The 19,937-nt window shown below is 37.9% G+C and overlaps 1 protein-coding gene across 7 annotated transcripts in view; it reads right to left on the bottom strand.

Annotated features, from left to right (window-relative positions):
- The window catches only part of LOC131943204 (uncharacterized), a 49,634-nt gene that overhangs the window by 2,708 nt on the left and 26,989 nt on the right, over positions 1-19,937 (bottom strand). For 3 of the 7 annotated variants that reach the window (XM_059303215.1, XM_059303219.1, XM_059303218.1), the window contains exons 3-7: positions 2,485-2,649; positions 2,245-2,329; positions 1,639-1,738; positions 308-425; positions 17-143 (exon numbers count right to left, since the gene is read on the bottom strand). In XM_059303215.1, the coding sequence (XP_059159198.1) occupies positions 17-143; positions 308-425; positions 1,639-1,738; positions 2,245-2,329; positions 2,485-2,649 (595 nt within the window). Of the gene's footprint in view, positions 1-16; positions 144-307; positions 426-1,638; positions 1,739-2,244; positions 2,330-2,484; positions 2,650-2,895; positions 3,027-4,640; positions 4,854-8,011; positions 8,481-18,438; positions 18,684-19,937 lie in introns of those variants that run through there. The other 4 variants (XM_059303214.1, XM_059303212.1, XM_059303217.1 and 1 more) reach the window with 4 other exon arrangements.

The following is a 19,937-nucleotide window of genomic DNA, read 5'->3' as shown; positions in this document are numbered from 1 at the left end:
CTATGTATGTGTTTACCTTCTTTGAAGTTGCCACTAAAAGCTGTCTTGGTCCACTCTGCGACCGACACAAGGAAGTCGCCCATAGATCTGCCCCTGACGCTTGCCTTGTAGGACTCAAACAGTGGACTCATGGTCAAGTGAAACTGATCACACGTTAAGGAAACAACCAATACACTACAACTCTTAACCCAAGACCCGTTTATCTCCTCTTTGGGATCAAATAAACAATACCGAGACACAAGAGAACTACTAAAATTACTAAAAAGTTAAAAGGGAAGTGACGTTGATGAAATGGTTGAAAGGATACGGCCCAAAATGCGTCGTTGCTGTTGGTGCGCTGTTTGACGTAGTCCTCGTACATTTCGTTCATGCCAGTCGTCAGCTCTTTGTACAGGCTCATGTCAGGCACTCTGGTCTCCAGGCTTCTGTGGACAGGTGCAAGATTAGCCAGGTGAGTACAAGCACAAACATGATCCAGGAACACATACACATCCACATACACACAAACCAGGATTTGCTAGGTGAGTACAAGCACAATCATGATCCATGTGCGTACACACACATACACACACAAACACATACACACAAACAAGGATTAGCTAGGTAGGTACAAGCACAATCATGATCCAGGAACACATACACACAAACACAAACACACACAAACACATACACAAGATTAGGTGAGTACAAGCGCAATCATGATCCATGAGCGCACACACATACACACACAAACTCATACATATACACACAAGCAAGGATTAGTTAGGTAGGTACAAGCACAATCATGATCCATGCGCGCACACACAAACAGACACATACACATACACTGGCATTTTAAAAATATGTGCACAAACACGCACATATACATGCAGGATTTACTAGGTGAATACACAGGTATTCTATATAGGAGTGCGCCCGCCCGCCCGCCCGCACACACACACACACATACACATCAAGATTTACTAGGTGAATACACATGGCATTCTAGATCGGTGCACACACACTAACTTATGTAATTTTTGTTGAAAAGTTTTTTACGTAAGCCCTACTGATAACGACAGCTAGCAACGGGCCGAGATTACAGGCTAAATGACTTTAAGCAAGCTGGCTGACTCGGCCAATATCATGAATAGATTACAAGATTAACTCTAAATCTGCGTGCTACACTAGATCTAGTATCTCAAACTAAAAGCACAGTTTAATTTAGCGTGCTACGCTCAAAACCTGTATAGATTTAACGAAATATGACGTTATATGCTAATACCTTGAATAAATTACTAGAATTAAAGCTGTTTGGTATGCTTTTACCTTTATTGGATTTGAGACACAACCAATTTTAGCTGTAACTTAAATAGATTCCTACCCTAACGCCGTTTAACGTGCCATGCAGAGAACCCGTTAAGATTTATCTAAATCAGCGTTATACCTGAAGATGAATTATGAACAGGTAACTCTAAATCTGCGTGCAACAGCCATGAAAAATAAAATCAGAGTACAGGATCTTGCCTCTTGTATGACGTCACACACGGCATTCAATTTCTTACAACACCTAGTAGGCCTATTAGGCCTAGCAGACGACGGGGAAGCTTGTGTCAGTATAGCTGTGCTAGATTTAAAACCAACCGTAACAAAACTCACTTGATCTCAGCATCCAGTCCTTCTTTCTCTAGACGGACGGCGTCCAGGGCGCCGGTTATCTCCTGAATGTCTCGCTGAAGCAGCTTGCAGTGGTCAACGGCTGTTTGGACAAGAGAACATGGATTTCAACGGCATTCTTAAAAACTACTCGGAACTAGCTTCTGTAATGTGTTTGTTCCAAGCCCTTTCTTTGGATTGTACGAGTGTGGTTATTTTCCTGCAAGCGTTTTCATCTGTATGGTTACTTGTGCAAGTTATGTAAGAAAATATTAGGAGCATGACGGTCTAGTCTGCAGTTTACTTTGACTGCCACCACCAGCCATATTTTAAAGTAAATCTTTGCGCTAGTGTCAAACAATGCGACATGGAGGTTTAAAAATAGCGTAGTGTCAAGGTTAGTATCACACCGTAGATCGGCGGACTAGGGAAGGCTTGTGGGGATGTTTCAAGGTTCAGATAGTTCGTGTGCACGGAGAAGGTGGTTCGGGGTGTATGCAGCTGTGTGTGTGTGTATGTGTGTGCAGAGGTATTGTAAACACACGTCATTGTTTGTTGTACATCGTAAAGCGGGGGAGGGATATTGTAAATATATGTCATCATTCTTACCTTTAAATAAAATATCAGCTTTGCTGTCCCTTCCAGAAGTCTGTTCGTATCGAGGTACCATATTTTTCAGCGTTCGGAATCCATTCTGTTATGGCATGAAAAAAATAATTTACAATGCTCCTTCACGATTCGGAATTTCTAACTATTACTTGACGTGTTTAACAGACACAGTGCTCTCATAGACGTTAATTTCCTAGCTCTTGGGTGCGGGTAGAAATGGGTGACGGTGGCAACACTCACCTGGATTTTTCCCCTCCTTCTGTGCTCGGCGTTGATGTGCGACTCTCTCTTGTGACGAGGAATCGGATTTCTTGGACGTCCGCATTTCCTTTTCACTTTGACCTGACCCGAGGCGTCCTCGGTCTTGTTAGCCAAGGGACAGAAAATTGATGGCGGTATCGGACCCTGAAAACAAACAAAATAAATCCAAAATGTAAATGGCTATCAAACGAAAAGTTGTTATAAAAAAATAAAAGTGAATAAAAAAAATTCAATGTTCATTTTGTTTTTAAATTCAGTATTATAAATGCAATTGTGCTAATAGTGATATTTATAAAGAAATACTTGTTGCTTTTATAAATAGTAAACCATACAGTGTTTTATATCCCAATCTGGGTACAACAACACAAAAGAAGGGTGAAAAATAATCACCAGGGCCGACAACTGAGCCAGAAACATCTGACTAATTTATCATCTACCCAGTTATCGTTCTTGAATATAAACCCGTCAAAACTTGAGCAGGGCTATAAAGTAAAGTGACTTTATAAGCGACACGGGACCGTCTACCCCGACAAGGCTTTAGCTGAGGATCATTCAGCTCATCGCCAGCTCCCTGACAACTGAATGCAAACCTCCCCGCCGGTAGGGTCAGGTAAACTCCACACCTATCAGCGAACCCGACCGCGGACGTGGAGCAGTTCACTTTTATTTCCGGACCGGTGGATTTATTGTCCGGGCTGGCCACAGACGCGTTCCTGGATCGGACATGCTTGACATCACCGGAAAATGACCGGAACGGGGTGGTTGGTGATCACACTATCGCTGGCTGCTGGGGTGATCAACGCTGGTTCCTCCCCCCCCAACACACACCATGGGAAATGGACAGTTGAACTTTAACCCTTTTGACCCACACATCAAGTTAATAAGGTGACTTGAGGGTAAACTCAGGACACTATGCGAATATGTACCAATGTGTCATACACACATAATATTATAAATAAACAAAATAAATAAATAAATAAAATAAATAAATAAATAAATAAATAAATAAATAAATAAATATATATATATATATATATATATATATATATATATATATATATATATATATAGTATTTATATATGTATAAATACATATATAAATAAATGCATATACATACAAAAACACACACACACACACACACACACACACACACATATATATATATATATATATATATATATATATATATATATATATATATATATATATATATATATATATATTTATATAGGCCTATATATAATTAATATAAATACAATAAATATAGCTTTGTCATTTAAAGAGTTCAACTTTATTACCCAAACAGCTTAAATTTTTGGGTATTTTTGTCACCGAATGTAGATCTAGATTGTGAAAAAAATTTACGAAGTGCGAAAAACGTAAACTCGATAGAAGAAATAGAAAAGCGCAGTGAAGTAATCAGAGTAGTGAGTTTTCGACGCGCGTCTTTCTAAATTTAAAAGGTGAATCGTTGTATTAATTAACAACATTAGTCAGACAGATGTATTTTGCATTACAGTCAATCGGCCAAAACAGAGTATCGAAAACAGACTTTATCAAATGTTTTGTTTAAAAAGATAAATATTAATTTTACGCGACCGTATTTTTACTTAGTATTAAAACTACGAGGTTAAATATAAATTTGTTGTCCTATTGCAATTAAAAAACAATACATTTTAAAATAGGCTAGCTTAATTTTAAAATATATTCATTTTATTGCAGCATCGATTTTCCAAAGAATAGTTTTTAAATATGTAAGTATATTATTTTAAAAATAAAATATATATAAAACACTTAAAAAACAACATAACTTTAAAAACCGTTTCAAAAAAATTCTTAATCTTTAAGTAAATTTTAATTTATTTGATAAACACAAAACTATGTTTAAATATCACTAATTAGAAACAGTATCAACAAATTGTTTGCCGAAAAATTATTTTAAAATGTAATACTATTATTTATAAACACAGGACTTTCAAAAACACAAATAACAAACAAAAACAACAACCGCACGCATTTCTGAAACGCAATTACATCCTAAACAGTCCTGACATGCGCAGTATGAGATAAAAAATAAATAAATAATAAAACAATAAAGTTTAACAAAGGAGAAAAGAAACAAATAAAAATTTACCATTAACGCTGGCATCAAACACCAATACAGAAAACCACAAACATGTAGCGCGTATTGAATCTCCCCGAATGTTTTCTGGTCGTAACCTCAAAGACGTCTGAAGATGGAGAGTGCCATCCCCCGAGTTCGTGCAAGAAACGGACGCAGACGATCTCCCTGGTTCCCACAGAGGACACCATCAACACCCCCACCCCCGGAGGTTCCGAATATACAAGGGTACGTACATCAAGCAACAAGGCTATATATAGAATTAGGGTTCTGGAATCCATAAAGAAAATGTCTTAAACCAACCTTGCGAGAAATGGTATATATTCCGTTCAGCCTGGCTGGATACGGGGGTGTAAGTTTCAAGAAAAAGATGGGTAGGGGTGGGGGAGAGGCTTACATATATATATATTTATATATCTGATCTATCTATTCAGAAACAAGGCATTCATGTAGATATAACTTGGCAGTTACAATAAAGGATGCGTGCTTTTCTTTTGATATGCATATAAGCTTTTAGAGTGTAGGCTAGGTATAAGGATGTAGATCGCTAGATGTATAACAACAGTGTGCACTTGGCTAGCTATACAATTAGTAGCGTGTGCATTGTAGGCTTACATCTGTTAGAGGAAATATAGAAGCGTTTTACTTTCAGTTTGTTGTGTGAACATTAGATTTGTATAAGTTAGTTTTGAACACGCGAATGGTTGATAAACAGATACATGTCATCGAAACGTGCGTGAAATCTAATCCCATGAATTATAGGGATTAAACTAATGTCATTAGCCACAAATAATTGTCATCTGGTCAGATAAATGACATCCAGAAATACGTCATAGTTCAGGGATATGGGGTGTGGACAATACATCACAACTGGACGTGTGATGTCGGTAAATGACGTCATGTGGTCAGGGTTGGTCATATCTAACCCGTAACCACAACTACCACCATTATTACTCACACAACTGGCAGAACAAAAATAGCACAAAATCGAAACAACTTTAAAACAATTTTACGTATATAAAATTGTCTAAAAGTCTGTATCGTTTTAAAAATAAAAAATTAAAAAAATAAACTTTTATTTAAACGACAGATTTGTTTTCTAACAGTTTAACGAAATAATGCAGCAATATAAATCTAGGTCTTAAAAGTAGTGTTTCCAACTTATACGAAATTTGTGTCCCTCTTAAATTAAAATTATGTTTGTTCATTTTCCCGAAAAATTAAAGAACTTTCACCTAAAGCTATGGTGTACTTTTACAAGTCAATTTCTTCTCAACTTAAAAAAGATGACTATAAAATTATCGTTCCTACGTTGATCGACTTATTCCCCTTGGTTTATCTTAAATAGATATTTGGGTTAAATCATATAAAAACCACCCAGGGATAGTCCTATGTTACAGTCTCCTATTATATCAACTAGTCTACGTTTCAAAGAGCGCATTTGTATGAACCAATCAGCTCCCGTTTTCTCGGTTGACACCCACGCATCACGCAGTAAAGGTAGGTATATTTGTCAGGTTTATTTCACCTGATACAAAGCCTGACCTGTAAACCCAGAACCTGAACGGTCACGAGAAGCTATAGGTCATCCTGTGTCTGGAAATGGATTTTGTTTTCGTGAAAAAAAAACGGCGACATTACTTGGCTGGGTTACCAGAATAATAGAGGATGCGTGCGTCCTGATGATTATATATATATATATATATATATATATATATATATATATATATATATATATATATATATATATATATATATATATATATGTGTATATATATATATATATATATATATATATATATATATATATATATATATATATATATATATATATATGATTTTCATTCTTTGTGAGATTATAGTCAACAATGATGTATTTATGTTGTGTGTGTAAGAGCGTTGGGAGACGGAAGTTAGAGCGTCCTAATCTAAATTAAATTGAATATATATATATATATATATATATATATATATATATATATATATATATATATATATATATATATATATATATATATATATATATATATATATATATATATATATATATATATATATATATATATATATATATATAAAAAAGAGGAGTGATGATATATATATATATATATATATATATATATATATATATATATACATATATATAAGGAGTGATGTTGAAGTCAATTCACTATAATTAATCTGAACAAGCAAATATTCAAACTAAATGGTTCATGAGAGTGTAGTAATGAGAACTTTTTTCTACAAGTTAGAGCAGCAGATTGATTAGAGGCTTTCTCTCGTTGCTTGATGATGCTTATATATGGTGCTTATAGAATTGTGCTTATAGACCTGGCTCATCACATGATCACATACTATACAGATACGTCGAGAAGTGATGTGATTTTGGCTTCACCCACCATTCTAACTCAAATTTAGAGCTGTACACACATAACAACACATGTACACACCCACCACCCCTCATTCTAACTCAAGCTTAGACTTGTACACACATGTACACACCCACCACCCACCATTCTAACTCAAGCTTAGACCTGTACACACATAAGGACACATGTACACACCCATCATCCACCACACCACCTAAATTTTCTCTCCGTACAAAAATAATCGCGCATGTACACGTATTCAATTATTGACGCACGTTTGAAATGATGTCAAACTAGTTCTAATATCTATTTATTCATGCAGATTTGCATGTGACAATGATGGTGCTCTAAATTATTGTTTAATATGCTTACTAATGTCTGTATGAATAAAAGATTTTTTTTTTTACCAAAACCAGTTTTCATTATTTTACCTCTGAAACATCTTTAAACTCATAAAATGAACATACCATATAGACAAGACCCCACAAGACGATGAGAAATTAATTCTCTCTTGAGAGTTACACGCATTATCAAGCGTGAATATTCTAAATGCAAGTTTTTATTAATGCATTATGTGAAAAAAAAAAACAAGTCGGTAAGCCCAACTTTTAGTTTGCATGTCTCCTACAAACTAATCCATCAGCGAAAACATACGTGCAGAACGTTAATCATGGGAAAACGTGTCAATGTATTTAGCTGCTAACACCACAAGCTTTTAATTGATGTAAACAGAAAAAAAAATACTACTAGTTACTAGAGGGTGTGAGGGGAGGTGAGAGTTAAAACAATACTCGTAGAGTTGGGCCCAACATTTTAGTTGTGTCTGAATACTTGTGGAGATGGGCCCAACATTTTAGTTGTGTCTGAATACTTGTGGAGTCGGGCCCAACATTTTAGTTGTATTTGAATACTTGTGGAGTTGGGCCCAGCATTATAGCTGTGTCTTAATATCGAGTAACACGAAGTTCCCCTGTATAGCAGATTAAGTTAACATAAAATAAAAAACTTTCCTACCTCCACGGTATTTGAACCGTAACATAGAAGCGAAGACGTCGAACACTTTTCCGCGAAATTGATAGCGTCATCGTAAAGCGAAAGATGCGTTGCGAACTCTTCTATGGCTGAAGATTGTTTTTCATAGTACTGTGCATGTGACGGGCTGTTGTTAGTGTTGTTATATTGTTTAAACTTCGGTTCTCCATTCGCCGAAGTTTGAATACCATTGAAATCTTCTTGATCAAAGTTAGGATTGGTATTTGTTGACATAATAAGCGGAACCATGATGGCGAGTCGCCTACAAATCAGATTACTAATCTGGAAACACTATGGCCTATTGTATAGGCTAGGTGCGCACAGTTTATGTCAAATTCAAGTTAGAATGAAGGCTTGTCTCATACTTTCCCATTCATTTAGTCCACGGTTGAAGTATCACACTCATATAAATACCAACTGTGTAAATATTTCACAAAAAGCAAATACTGAATTATACTGTACTTGATCTATAGTTCAACCACAGTAGTTTCAGGCTATCTAGTATTTAAATTCTGAGGTCTATTCTAAACAATACAAATAAAAGCCTTAACACATGTTTGATATAGAGGTCTACTGTATCGCACATGTCATTGTCAGCGAACAGACTATTGAAAGAAGAAAACATAAAATACTGAAAGTGATTTTGTAGTATGAGGTAATCGGCTAATAAATGAATCTTAAAAAAAAAACCGCAACAAAATGCATAGTTTCTATCTAAAACCATTCACAAAATCATATCATTTTTAGAACCTGTAATAATCGGTAAAGTAATTGACTTATTAGCATGGAGTTACTTCATTTAAAACTAGCTGTTTTTAAAATGACATGACAAAGTGGCTCGGGAAAAAAATACAGGTTATCGCTCATATTGGTATCAGAGGGTGTTTGAAAAAAATCATTTACCAGTTAAATCGTGTGCAAGTTGTGGCTGTGTGAGAGATTGTTTTTTACGGAAAGGTGGAGGGATGGTTAGTACTAAGAGAGAGAGAGAGAGAGAGAGAGAGAGAGAGAGAGAGAGAGAGGGAGAGAGAGAGAGAGATATCTACACAAGAAGGGATGTGCACAAATTGTGTGGGGGCACAACACTTACTGCTGGTTATATAGGGGGTGGTTGGTTGGTAGGCATATGGGTGGATGGGGCATATGAGTGGATGGGGCATACGACTAGGTAGGGCACCCATAAGACGAGATCAGAGAGCCAAGTGCAGTAAGGTCTAAGGGGTAAGCTGCTTACACGTGTGTGTGTGTGGGGGGGGGGGGGGTCACGGTGCACCAAGCATGGTCACACAGATAAACAACAGGTGTGAGGTGGTACAGGTGTGAGATGGTACAGGTGTGGAGATGGTGGACAGACTAGGTGTGGAGATGGTGGACAGACTAGGTTGGGAGATGGTGGACAGACTAGGTGTGGAGATGGTGGACAGACTAGGTTGGGAGATGGTGGACAGACTAGGTTGGGAGATGGGACGCCTCCCAGAGAAACTAACGACCATCGTCAAATCTACACAGCTTACATCTTTAGATATTCAACGCTTTTTCAGAAAGTGTAGAAACAGATTAGGCGTTAGAAACAAGCTCTTTTCAAAAATAATGTTTAAACGGATAGATGTTTAAAGAGATTTTATCAACTAGAATCTGTTAAAATGCAGATGTCTGCTAAAATGCAGATATCTTCTAGAGAATGCAGATATCTGCTAGAATGTTTACAAGCGTAAGCACAACAAATGAAGCGCTACGTCATCACCGGGAGACAGAGGTCAGCCGCGAGGGTGGGAAAATGATGTTCCTGACACGGAGCGTCTTTTACCTGTCAGGAGAGAACAACCCACCCAGTTCTATCTGCCAGGTTGGTGCCGGGTATTGCTCCCTTTAACGGCAAACGCGGATCATTTGAATAGACAGGGACGATAACCGTGTACAGTTTTGTAGTCCAGGTTTTTTTTCTGTAACGGGTGGAAAGTTCTCAGGGGAGATAACTCGCTACGGACCAATGTTACGTGTAGTGTCGTTTTCACATGACTTGAGGGTGAACTGTAGAGTTATCTACCTTTAAGTGCGGAATTCTTTTTTTTTTCTTCTTTTTTTCTATTTTCTATAGGTTTACTACCCAACTAGCTGTGAAAGAAAGATATATGCCTTCAATCGCATGATTCGTTTTGAATGGGGGCATTGAGGAAACCTGTAACGAGGTTTCTGTAGAAAACAAACAGAAGGTAGAGCCATCTTTTTATCACTATAAGTACATCTTTCTGTCTTGGACTTATCGGGATGTGTGGCACTAAAACCTAAACGGACAGCGTCTTAAAGTGCACGGGTATTTGTCTCAAAGAAACAAGGAACCGCCAGCTAACTTTTAGCTAAACAGCAGCTAGCCCGCAGCTAGAATGCGGCAGTTTATTCTATTCACATCAGTTCACACCGTCTCGGTTCTAGAGCAGACATTTTTGTCGTAGTTCTAACAGTTAAAAAAAAAACCCATCAAGGTTAAAATGACGCCTGTCACAGAATGGAATGCTGCTATAAATAGATATTCAGGTTTTTTTTAAACTCGCTCTGTCACGTGTCGTCTCATGTTGATCAACAGTAATGTGAACCTGTCGTATCAAACATAGCGGGTTGAAGAACAAACAACACGAACTCTTTAAGCTCGGAGATTTCAATTCTAAAATAAAATAAGCTTGTATATGTTGGTAAGGAAGTCTGAAACGGCTTTCAGTAATTTAGTGTATTTATTTAAAGCGGGGAGGTCGGCGTGGTCGTGTGGGTAAAGCTTATGGTTGCTTAACTGAATAATTACACGCTCGAATCCCGGGCAGGTAAGGCTCGCTAGCTGGGGACAGCACCCCATAAAGGAGAGGAAACTGCTGCCTTGTAGTTTGTTATTGGATGGACAAATCCAGAAAGAAAAGCTGACTGAAATCTGAGTCTACAGCTTATATGGCGCAAAACACATTGGCACTTAGATCTAATTGTGTTGGAAGAAATCCCATCCATTACAATAAAGAAGAAAAAAAAAATTAAAAGGGCAGAACTATGTCGATACGATACTAAATAGTATAGCTCAAAAATTAATATTACGGTGCAATATTTAAAATAGTTCGTTTTAATTTTAATGTGAAATATTTATTTTTCAACGCTGCTCGTTATAAAATAATAAAAATGTTATCTGATACGTCGAGTCTAGAGGAATACAGCACCCCATCGTGACCTTTGACCTGGGCCGAGCCAGCGGATTCTGGCACTGGTGCTCACACACACCACCGTGTGGTGTAATCGTGGTCGTTGGATACAACGGTATCATGGCCACTTGGGGTAGCATATCCGCCATGGCCTTATAAAATAAACAACAATGTCGTGGCCCTTAGCCTAGCATTTCCAACATGGCTAAATAAAATATACATATCTATCTTGGCCAATAAGGCTAACATATCCGTAATGGCCAAAAATAAAACTAAAACTTTTGTTATGGCCATTGGGCTACCATATCTAACATGGCCAAATTAAAATAAAACAGCCGTGGCATGGTCATTAGGCTAGTAAATTATCTATCCAGGAAAAACAAACAACAATGGCCATAATGCTAGCATTATAAGATACACATCTCTGCCATCTCGGCCAATTAGACTAATATATTCACCATGACCAAAAAAGCAAAATCTTTGTCATGGCGATTAGTGTATTTTAGATTATCCATCATGGCTAAATAAAACAAACAGTGTCATGGCTATTAGGCTAACAAATCCATCATAGCTGAACAAAAAAACCTAGCATTAACCAGAAGATCAGCATGTCAATGAAAGTTATGACGAGATAGCCGATAAAGCCCATAGAATATGATAGCAAAGATATAGATCTACGCGGGTTGTTCGAAACCTAACTCAACCAGTCATAGCTTACATGTTTTTAAATAAAAGCAATTAGAACGATAAACAATCCTGTTGGAATTCTCACATTTACACTAACAAAGTCAAACGGTCTTATTGAAATGATTATACTTGCACAGAGACGAAGTTAAACTGTACTATTGATTGTTTACAATTAAATATTACAAAGTTAACAATTCTGTCAAAATGCTTACATTTACATTGATGAAGTCAAACTTTCCTATTGAAATGCTTGCATTTAAATTTTACGAAGTTAAACAGTTCTGTCAAAATGCTTATATTTACACAATGACGAAGTCAAACAATCCTATCGAAATGATTGCAATAACATTTAAATATTACGATGTTAAACAGTCCTGGCGAAATGCTTACATGTTAAAAAATTACACAGAACAAGTAAAACTGTCCTAATGAAATGCCTCCATTCCCACACGATGCTCTACACGTCTGCTGATGATGGTATCAACCAACAGGCGCCCATGTTGTAGAGCTATCGGTAGTTGCTAGCACTGTCACTCTCTCCCCACCCTGCTCAATCCAGAATTAATAGACAAAAAATATGCTAATTCATGATCACAGGTAACCCTGGTCATGTGATGTCCGATCTATAATCAGGTGTGTTTGCGGACCACGTGACCCGTGATGCAATCATCTGATTTCACTATCAGACCGCCGTTTTGGCGCCTTCGTTACATACATGTCTGCACAACGATAACCGTTTCACGTTGCGGCCGAGCCAAAAGAAATGAAATTTTAATTAAAAAAAAAACTTTTAAAATGATTTAAACTATTTAACGAGACATTTGCGATATTTTAAGCGCGTGGTTTTTGAATGGCAGACGCCAAAATGATTTTGAATGGACGAGTTTGTGAATAGCAGACATGAGTGAAACCTCTGCTCGCGGTGACCGGATGTGAAAGACTTTGCTGACGACCTACAAAATGGCAGGAGATTTAGAAAATTGGAATTGTATTCAGCGGCATCCGTACGGGTGGAGTTATAGGTCGGACGAGGGTAGGATGACGTGTCCACCCAATGAGATAATCTAGACCAGTGGTTCTGAACCTGGGTTTGTATAAACCCCAAATGTTCGGTGAGTCAGTCTCAGGGGGTCGGCGGAGGTCAAGACACACACGCCCGACTCATGGTTCACGATCGGATTTTGTCAGTGCGGACGATAGAACTATTAAGAAAGTTTGGGTGAATGCGCATATGATATTGGTGGAGTTCGGTGCCTCCAAAAAGGTTATAAACCACGGATCTAGACACGCCCTAAGCATGGAATGAGCGGATTCCATTTTGTGTTGCGCCGGAGCATAAATTGACCACCGTGGTTAAACTACACTTGTATCGTCTCAAGAAACGGGGAGGGGGGGGGGGGGGGAGAAGGGGAGGGGAGGAGGGGGGGGGGGGGGAGGATTAACACCCTTGTAAAAATTTTAAAGTCGAGGGATGTTAATTCCCAAAAGAAAAATTTATTCTGACGGTGAATTCGCAAAACCACAACAAATCTCCAAATAATGTTTCTCGCCTCACAAGACCTTTCGTTACCACAATCGGAGGCTCTGGCAGATAGGTACCACAAAATTGGGCTCACTCGTTGACGCCTCGTGCGGCGATGGGCGTTGATAGATGACGCTAATGATGCATGCCGAGCAACAGTATGGCTAATCAACGATACCATGCTGAAAAAAAAAAATACCCAGACCCATTGCTATCGTGATGTAGGCCTACGTCTACTGCTACCAATGGGACTGAGACAACTACCACAGTTGATAACTTCGGTAGCAAAAAACACTTATTGATATCAGATATGGCAGCTATCACACAACTGATCCACGCCCCTAATCGCTTCCCTTACAGACTCGTCCGTCTCAACTGATCCAAGTTGAACACATCTCCTATCAGAAAATAAAAGGTTTCTTTATTAAACTGAAGTGGCTTGCGATATCTGCAGCAACTAGCCTCCAGTTGATAAGCTCGACAGATGTCTTGTTATGTAAGCTTAAGTTATCAACTTGATGTTTCAATGTCTTAAATGGCGGGTGTCTTATGTAAGCTTAAGTTAACAACTTGATGTTTCAATGTTTTAACTTTAATTTCGGAGGAGGCAGATGGCCTTGAACTTGATTATGTGTTCAGGTTGCGACCTGTACACAGAAGTGAAGCAGACGATGAAGCCGCTTGCATATTTGATTAGAAACAATTGGTGTATTTGATAAAGGCAGGTAATATACACGATCTAAAGAAAAGTTGTTTGGGAAATTCGAGTTACTTGTTCTTGTTTCAAAACTCACGGTCTAGTAAGTTCAAATTTGATCTCTAGATTTTAGATTAGAAGAAAATGACGGGGAGTATTTCTTAAGAATACAAGATTAACTACAAGATTAACAACAAGATTAACAACAAGATTAACAACAAGTTTATCTTAAGAATTTTGTATTGCTTAGATGGTTTCGTTTATTTTTTAAAACCCAGGAGCAGAATGCCAATACAAGTTTTCAATAAGATAAGTACATCGAAGTACAGTTCTAACAAAGAAATACTAAAAAAAACGTACTTTGAAAATACACATTTCTTCTAATTTACAGTACATTTGTACTTTAATACAGCGACGGAATAGAAAAGTTTCCTTATGATTTTTTAAGTATGATTAGGTTTTCGTATTTACTTGATACATATAGAACAGTGGTTCTTAGCCTGGGTTCGATCGAACCCCAGGGACAGTTAGTCTAAGGGGTTCGGCGGAGGTGAAGACACACACCCGTCTCATATGGTTCACGATTGTACTTTCTCAGTGCGGACGAAAGGTTAAGAACCACTGATTTCTATCTACAAATTATAACGTTGTTCTTAATCATATTCAAGCTGGAAACTAAGAAAATAAGAAAAACACAAAAATTAGAGAAATATGTTAAAAAACCCATGAAAATAAGAGAAATACGAAAATATGAAGTTAAAGGTACGTACAGCTTTGACAAGGTTGAATGTCATATTCGACCTCCGCGAATGTTAGCAATTGATGATGGAATGAGGCAGTTGTCGGGAGTGGATCAAGACTAGGTCACCTTGGATTGTGGCAGAATGAATGTCTATTGGAATGGGGGCCGGGGATCAAAGAACTTAATACTTGGTAAATACGGCGGTGCAGCGAGGGTCTGATTCGACTAGGTGACTGCATAATTTTGGTGCACCCCCAGGATGTAAGACACAAGGCTAGCTAAAGACGGAAGGGGTGTCTTGGGAGATTTTAAAATACACAAAAGTGGACCTGATAAAATTGAAGATAATGGTTGAAACTGTATGCTTAACAAAGAGTAAAGAGGATGATTAAGTCGAGTAAAACCTTTGATATCGTACCAAACTGACGCTATTGTATTTAAATATGATACTTCCCTGTTGCACCCCCATAGCCACCTGTTCCGCCTCTGACAGCAGAAAGCACTTAACAAACACAGTCCTGTCATAAACTCACAAGACCTACATGTTTTTACTGGGCGGGGATCTAATGGTGACTCTAGACTACAAAGATAAGTCAATACAGTTTCTAAACCATAAAAATATTTTTCTTCCTACAAAAGAACGTAGGTAGTGAAGTGTGCCGTAAAAAGTTTTTTTTAAATAAAAGGAACAAATAAAAGAAGTAGATAAAGACGCCATGTGGATGCCCTGCCTGTGTCGTAACGCGACCAGAGTTTCTTCCAGGCATCTCTTCGGGGGGGCCAAGCCCCCCCGAAAAATTTTTACCGCCCCCCCGAACGAAATGAAATTTATATAATTTATATAGAAAATATATACTTTTAACAGTGTCCGCCCCCCCCCCCCCGAAGAAAGTTTACCGCCCCCCCGAAGATTTCATGTGCCCCCCCGGAGAAAAAAGTCTGGAAGAAACACTGAACGCGACAAGTCAACATTAGAAAGGTTCCTGCTTCGTGGCTTACAGCAGACGTTACTACATACCATCGATTGGTGCGCAATAACTTGGGGGGGGGGGGGGGGAGTTCAAGACACTAGCTTGGGCGCCACTTTGTGTGAAGCATCATCGCCTGGGCCTCCTAGAGTTTAATGAGAGTTTTTAAACTCCGAGGGTTCTTACAGCTATGGAAGAGCTAAATATATCGTCGTTTTTACGTCATATTTACTTAGATATGGGGTTCAAACAACAGTCTCGGTGCCACAACACATAGTCGTCACATTATTAAAAGTGGTGATTATGTGGTGATTATGTAACATTAGGCTATACCGTCTCAAAAGATGCCATACAATAATCTCAATTAAAGACCATAGTTTACGTTATCAATGCCCACATGGGGATTTAATAGGTTTCAGAGATGCCTAAAATATCCTTCATAGTACCTTCATTAAGACACCCAAAATATCTCAGTGATGCCCAAATACCCTGCATACGACCGACATTTAGACACCCAAAATATCTCAGTGATGCCCAGTCGAACTACATGGACCGTCATTAAGACGACCCAAAATATCTCAGTAATGCCCAAATACCCTGCATATTACCTTCATTAAGACGCCCAAAATATTTCAGTAATGCCCAAATACCCTGCATAGGTCCTTCATTAAGACACCCAAAATATCTCAGTGATGCCCAAAATACCCTGCATAGGTCCTTCATTAAGACACCCAAAATATCTCAGTGATGCCCAAAATACCCTGCATAGGTCCTTCATTAAGACTACCCAAAAGAACTGCGTTTCTCGAATACCTCCTTGAGGTCAGGTAAATCTACCCAGTACCTGGGCAACTAGACCATCGAGAAGACTTCCCATAACCCCGCAATGCAGTCAATCGAAGCATCCCCCCCCATCCCCGCGTATCTTCTACGTCACAAGGCCGCGTCTTGTCAACAGAAATCTGTCCATGTGACATGTGACATGGCAGGCCAGATGACATTAAAAAGATAAAAACCTCTAGACAGAATCAACCTTCCAGGTTGTAAACTATAAACATTAAACGCGGCGTTTTATTGGAACTTCAATAAAAAGTTTCTCTTTAGAAAACAAAAAGCTAAGTAAAGCTTTTTTACGGTCGATAAATATCATATATGTGAACTTAAATATTCAGTAGATATGAATAGTTTCGACTTAGTTATGCGCACACAAAAAACGTGTGTTGAAAAGAGTGTAATCATCCTAAAAAATACTGGCATAACGATGCGATAAAAGTGGAATTTTAATACCGCAGCTTAAGGGAAGAAAGCATGACGAACACTGTTGTGAAATATCAAGAGAATACTAAAATGATTTGACATAAGTGTACGTAGTATGGTAGATTTTTCGAAGTTTTTGATCATCAAAGAAATGTGATCTTTGTGACTTGTTAAACCTTGGTATCTCTTGCAGTAATTAACATTTGTAAAGCTATTACATTTGTATTATTGTTTTAATTTTTGTAAAGTTTTGATTTTTGTAAATTAATGAGTTGATTATTGTATTATTTCAATTGTTTATATGTTTTAAGTATTGATTTTTTTTTGTAAATAAAATAAAATAATTTTGGTACTTGACATTTCTATAGATATGCCATTCTGTATAGTTGTGATATTTGCAAAGCTTTAATACTTGTAAATCGAAATGCTGATAATCATAGAATTTTGATTGTTTGATAAATTTCTAAATTGTTCATTTTTATAGAATTTTGTTTTTGTTTTGATAAATCATATAAGTTTTGATATTTTTAGAGTTATTTTTATTGTTTTGATAAACTTTTAATGTTTTGATATTAGTTGTAGCGTGACGGCAATGTTTATAAAGTAAAGTATGACCGTGGTACAACGTTCACACGTTTAACTAAACAGATCAACTCCAGCTAAATATATTTGAACCGTATTCCCTCCAATAAATCAAACACCAGCGAGAGATCTGTTACGGCAGAGATGTAAACATTCGTTATCTGTTGCAGCACGCGTCTATGTCGTGTTTATATCTGGGTGGTTTAAAACTATTGAAATATTCTATGTCGTGTGTGATCTAGGTTATAAAACAATTGAAACAGTCTATGTACTGTGTGATCTAAGTTTTAAAACTATCCCATTGAAACAGTCTATGTCGTGTGTATATCTATGAGTTTTAAAACTCTTCTATTGAAATAGTCTATGTCGCGTGTATATCTCAGAGTTTTAAAACTATCCTATTGAAACACACGCGAATTCGTTGTTTTTCTTGTAGCGGCTGTAAAGGTAAACACTAAACACAATTTTAAGTCAAATTTATGGATACATTGCCCTCCCCGATTAAGTCAGTTATTACAACAAACTGTATGACTAAGTTAGATCTATGAGCAAATTGTCTAAGTCCATCTATGAACAAAATTCTACTGAATAAATTGTCCAACTGATTATCTGATATATGAACACATTAAATAACAATCTGAGTCACAATACCTCAGATATTAAACTCACACACAACCGCTAGATGGAATAAACCCACACACTAAGTCCGGACAGAACACACACGAAAGCACACACCTAGTCTACACACGAAAGCACAAGAAAGATAACCACTGACCGATATGTGCGGAAACATCGCTGAACACCTACGACGTTCTACGGGACGAGAAACTGACCGTCCTTATCACCAACAGCACTCCGCCCCTGTAGCCTGCTCGCTCGTACACAAGTCCCTAGTTTTGAAATGTTTTCATTTTCAACTTGAACAGATACGCCAGTGAAGATATGCCTGGTCTACTGATATCCACACACGGAATGGGTGTTTTTTTCTGAGTCGTTTGTATATCTAGTCCTCACAGACTAGCTAGTTCAAGGCGGTGGGATCAGTCACCAAGACACAGTCAATACTCAATCAGGACACAGCCAAAACACAATGCCCGGTTGATTCTGACTCTCCCCGCGACAATACCAATGTCTGGGCATGCATTATTGCCCCACCCACCCACTCCCTCACCCCCAACCCCCCAGATAATGTAAAGATCTACATAAGTATACGTTTATCAGCTTTCGACCAGCGCTATGAAAATATCCCCAATGTCACCTTTGGTGGGCACTTCAAAGTTAGGCATGAAAATAGAATTTATTCAACGATAAAACGTATCGAACGGTTAAGAGTTTGACTTTGCATAAAAGTATATCTGAGATAGATGATAACAGCCCGTATCTGCACCACAACCCAACCCAACCCAACCTGTCATGGAGCACAGAACACATCTGGGGAGGGGGGGGGGGGGGTTAAAAGTCGGTCAACTTTTGTAATCCTAACCTCCGCATGTTTACATTTTCTTTACCTTGAGATTTCACTATTTGTTTTTATCTTGTCGTTTATCTAATGTACGGCATTCAGCCTAGTTTCAGCCATTCAGGGCAGTAGGAACGCGAGAGTGACATAACCCCCCCCCCCCCCCCCCGGTAATGTCTGGCACATTTGTACAGTTTACGTTTTGCCTTTCACCTTTCTAGCGCCAGATTTAGACTATTACTGAATTTTGAAACACGGTCATTGTTTAACGATATCATCGCATTCATTGTTTAATTCGTTACTTTGCCCAGAACAATTTGATGTTTTTTTAAAAAAATAGATATGTGGTAAAATAATGTTTAATTGTGACTCCATTTAAATTTATTATGTAATTATTTGTGTGCTGGAACAGCGGCAACCGAAATCCTTTTAGCACCGTGTTGGGGTAGGAGAGACAGTGGTTAGACAAGTTGTGAGCAGTACCACAGCTAGAGAACTTTACCACAGCTAGAGAACTTTACCATAGCTAGAGAACTTTACCATAGCTAGAGAGCTTTACCACAACTCGAAAATGTGCTTTACAAACTCATGAATGCGTTCAGAATACAAAGCTGAAGATTAAAAAAAAAATATTTCCAAAACTGTCTTGAGCAATTAGCCGTGTTTAAAGGATCGTACCGAAGCTTGACTTAGTCATATTATAATACAATCAATTTGGATTCAGTATTTTAATTGGCGAGGTCGACAGAGAAAGGGAGTTGTCCCCCTTACAGGAGGTCGCTGAACAAAGATCTATACGGCTGATTGATTCCAGA

This window comes from Physella acuta, unplaced genomic scaffold (assembly GCF_028476545.2).
Source record: "Physella acuta isolate Inbredline_101_S28 unplaced genomic scaffold, ASM2847654v3 ptg000446l, whole genome shotgun sequence".
NCBI lineage: Eukaryota > Metazoa > Mollusca > Gastropoda > Physidae > Physella > Physella acuta.
This window is presented reverse-complemented; position numbering and strand designations above follow the sequence as displayed.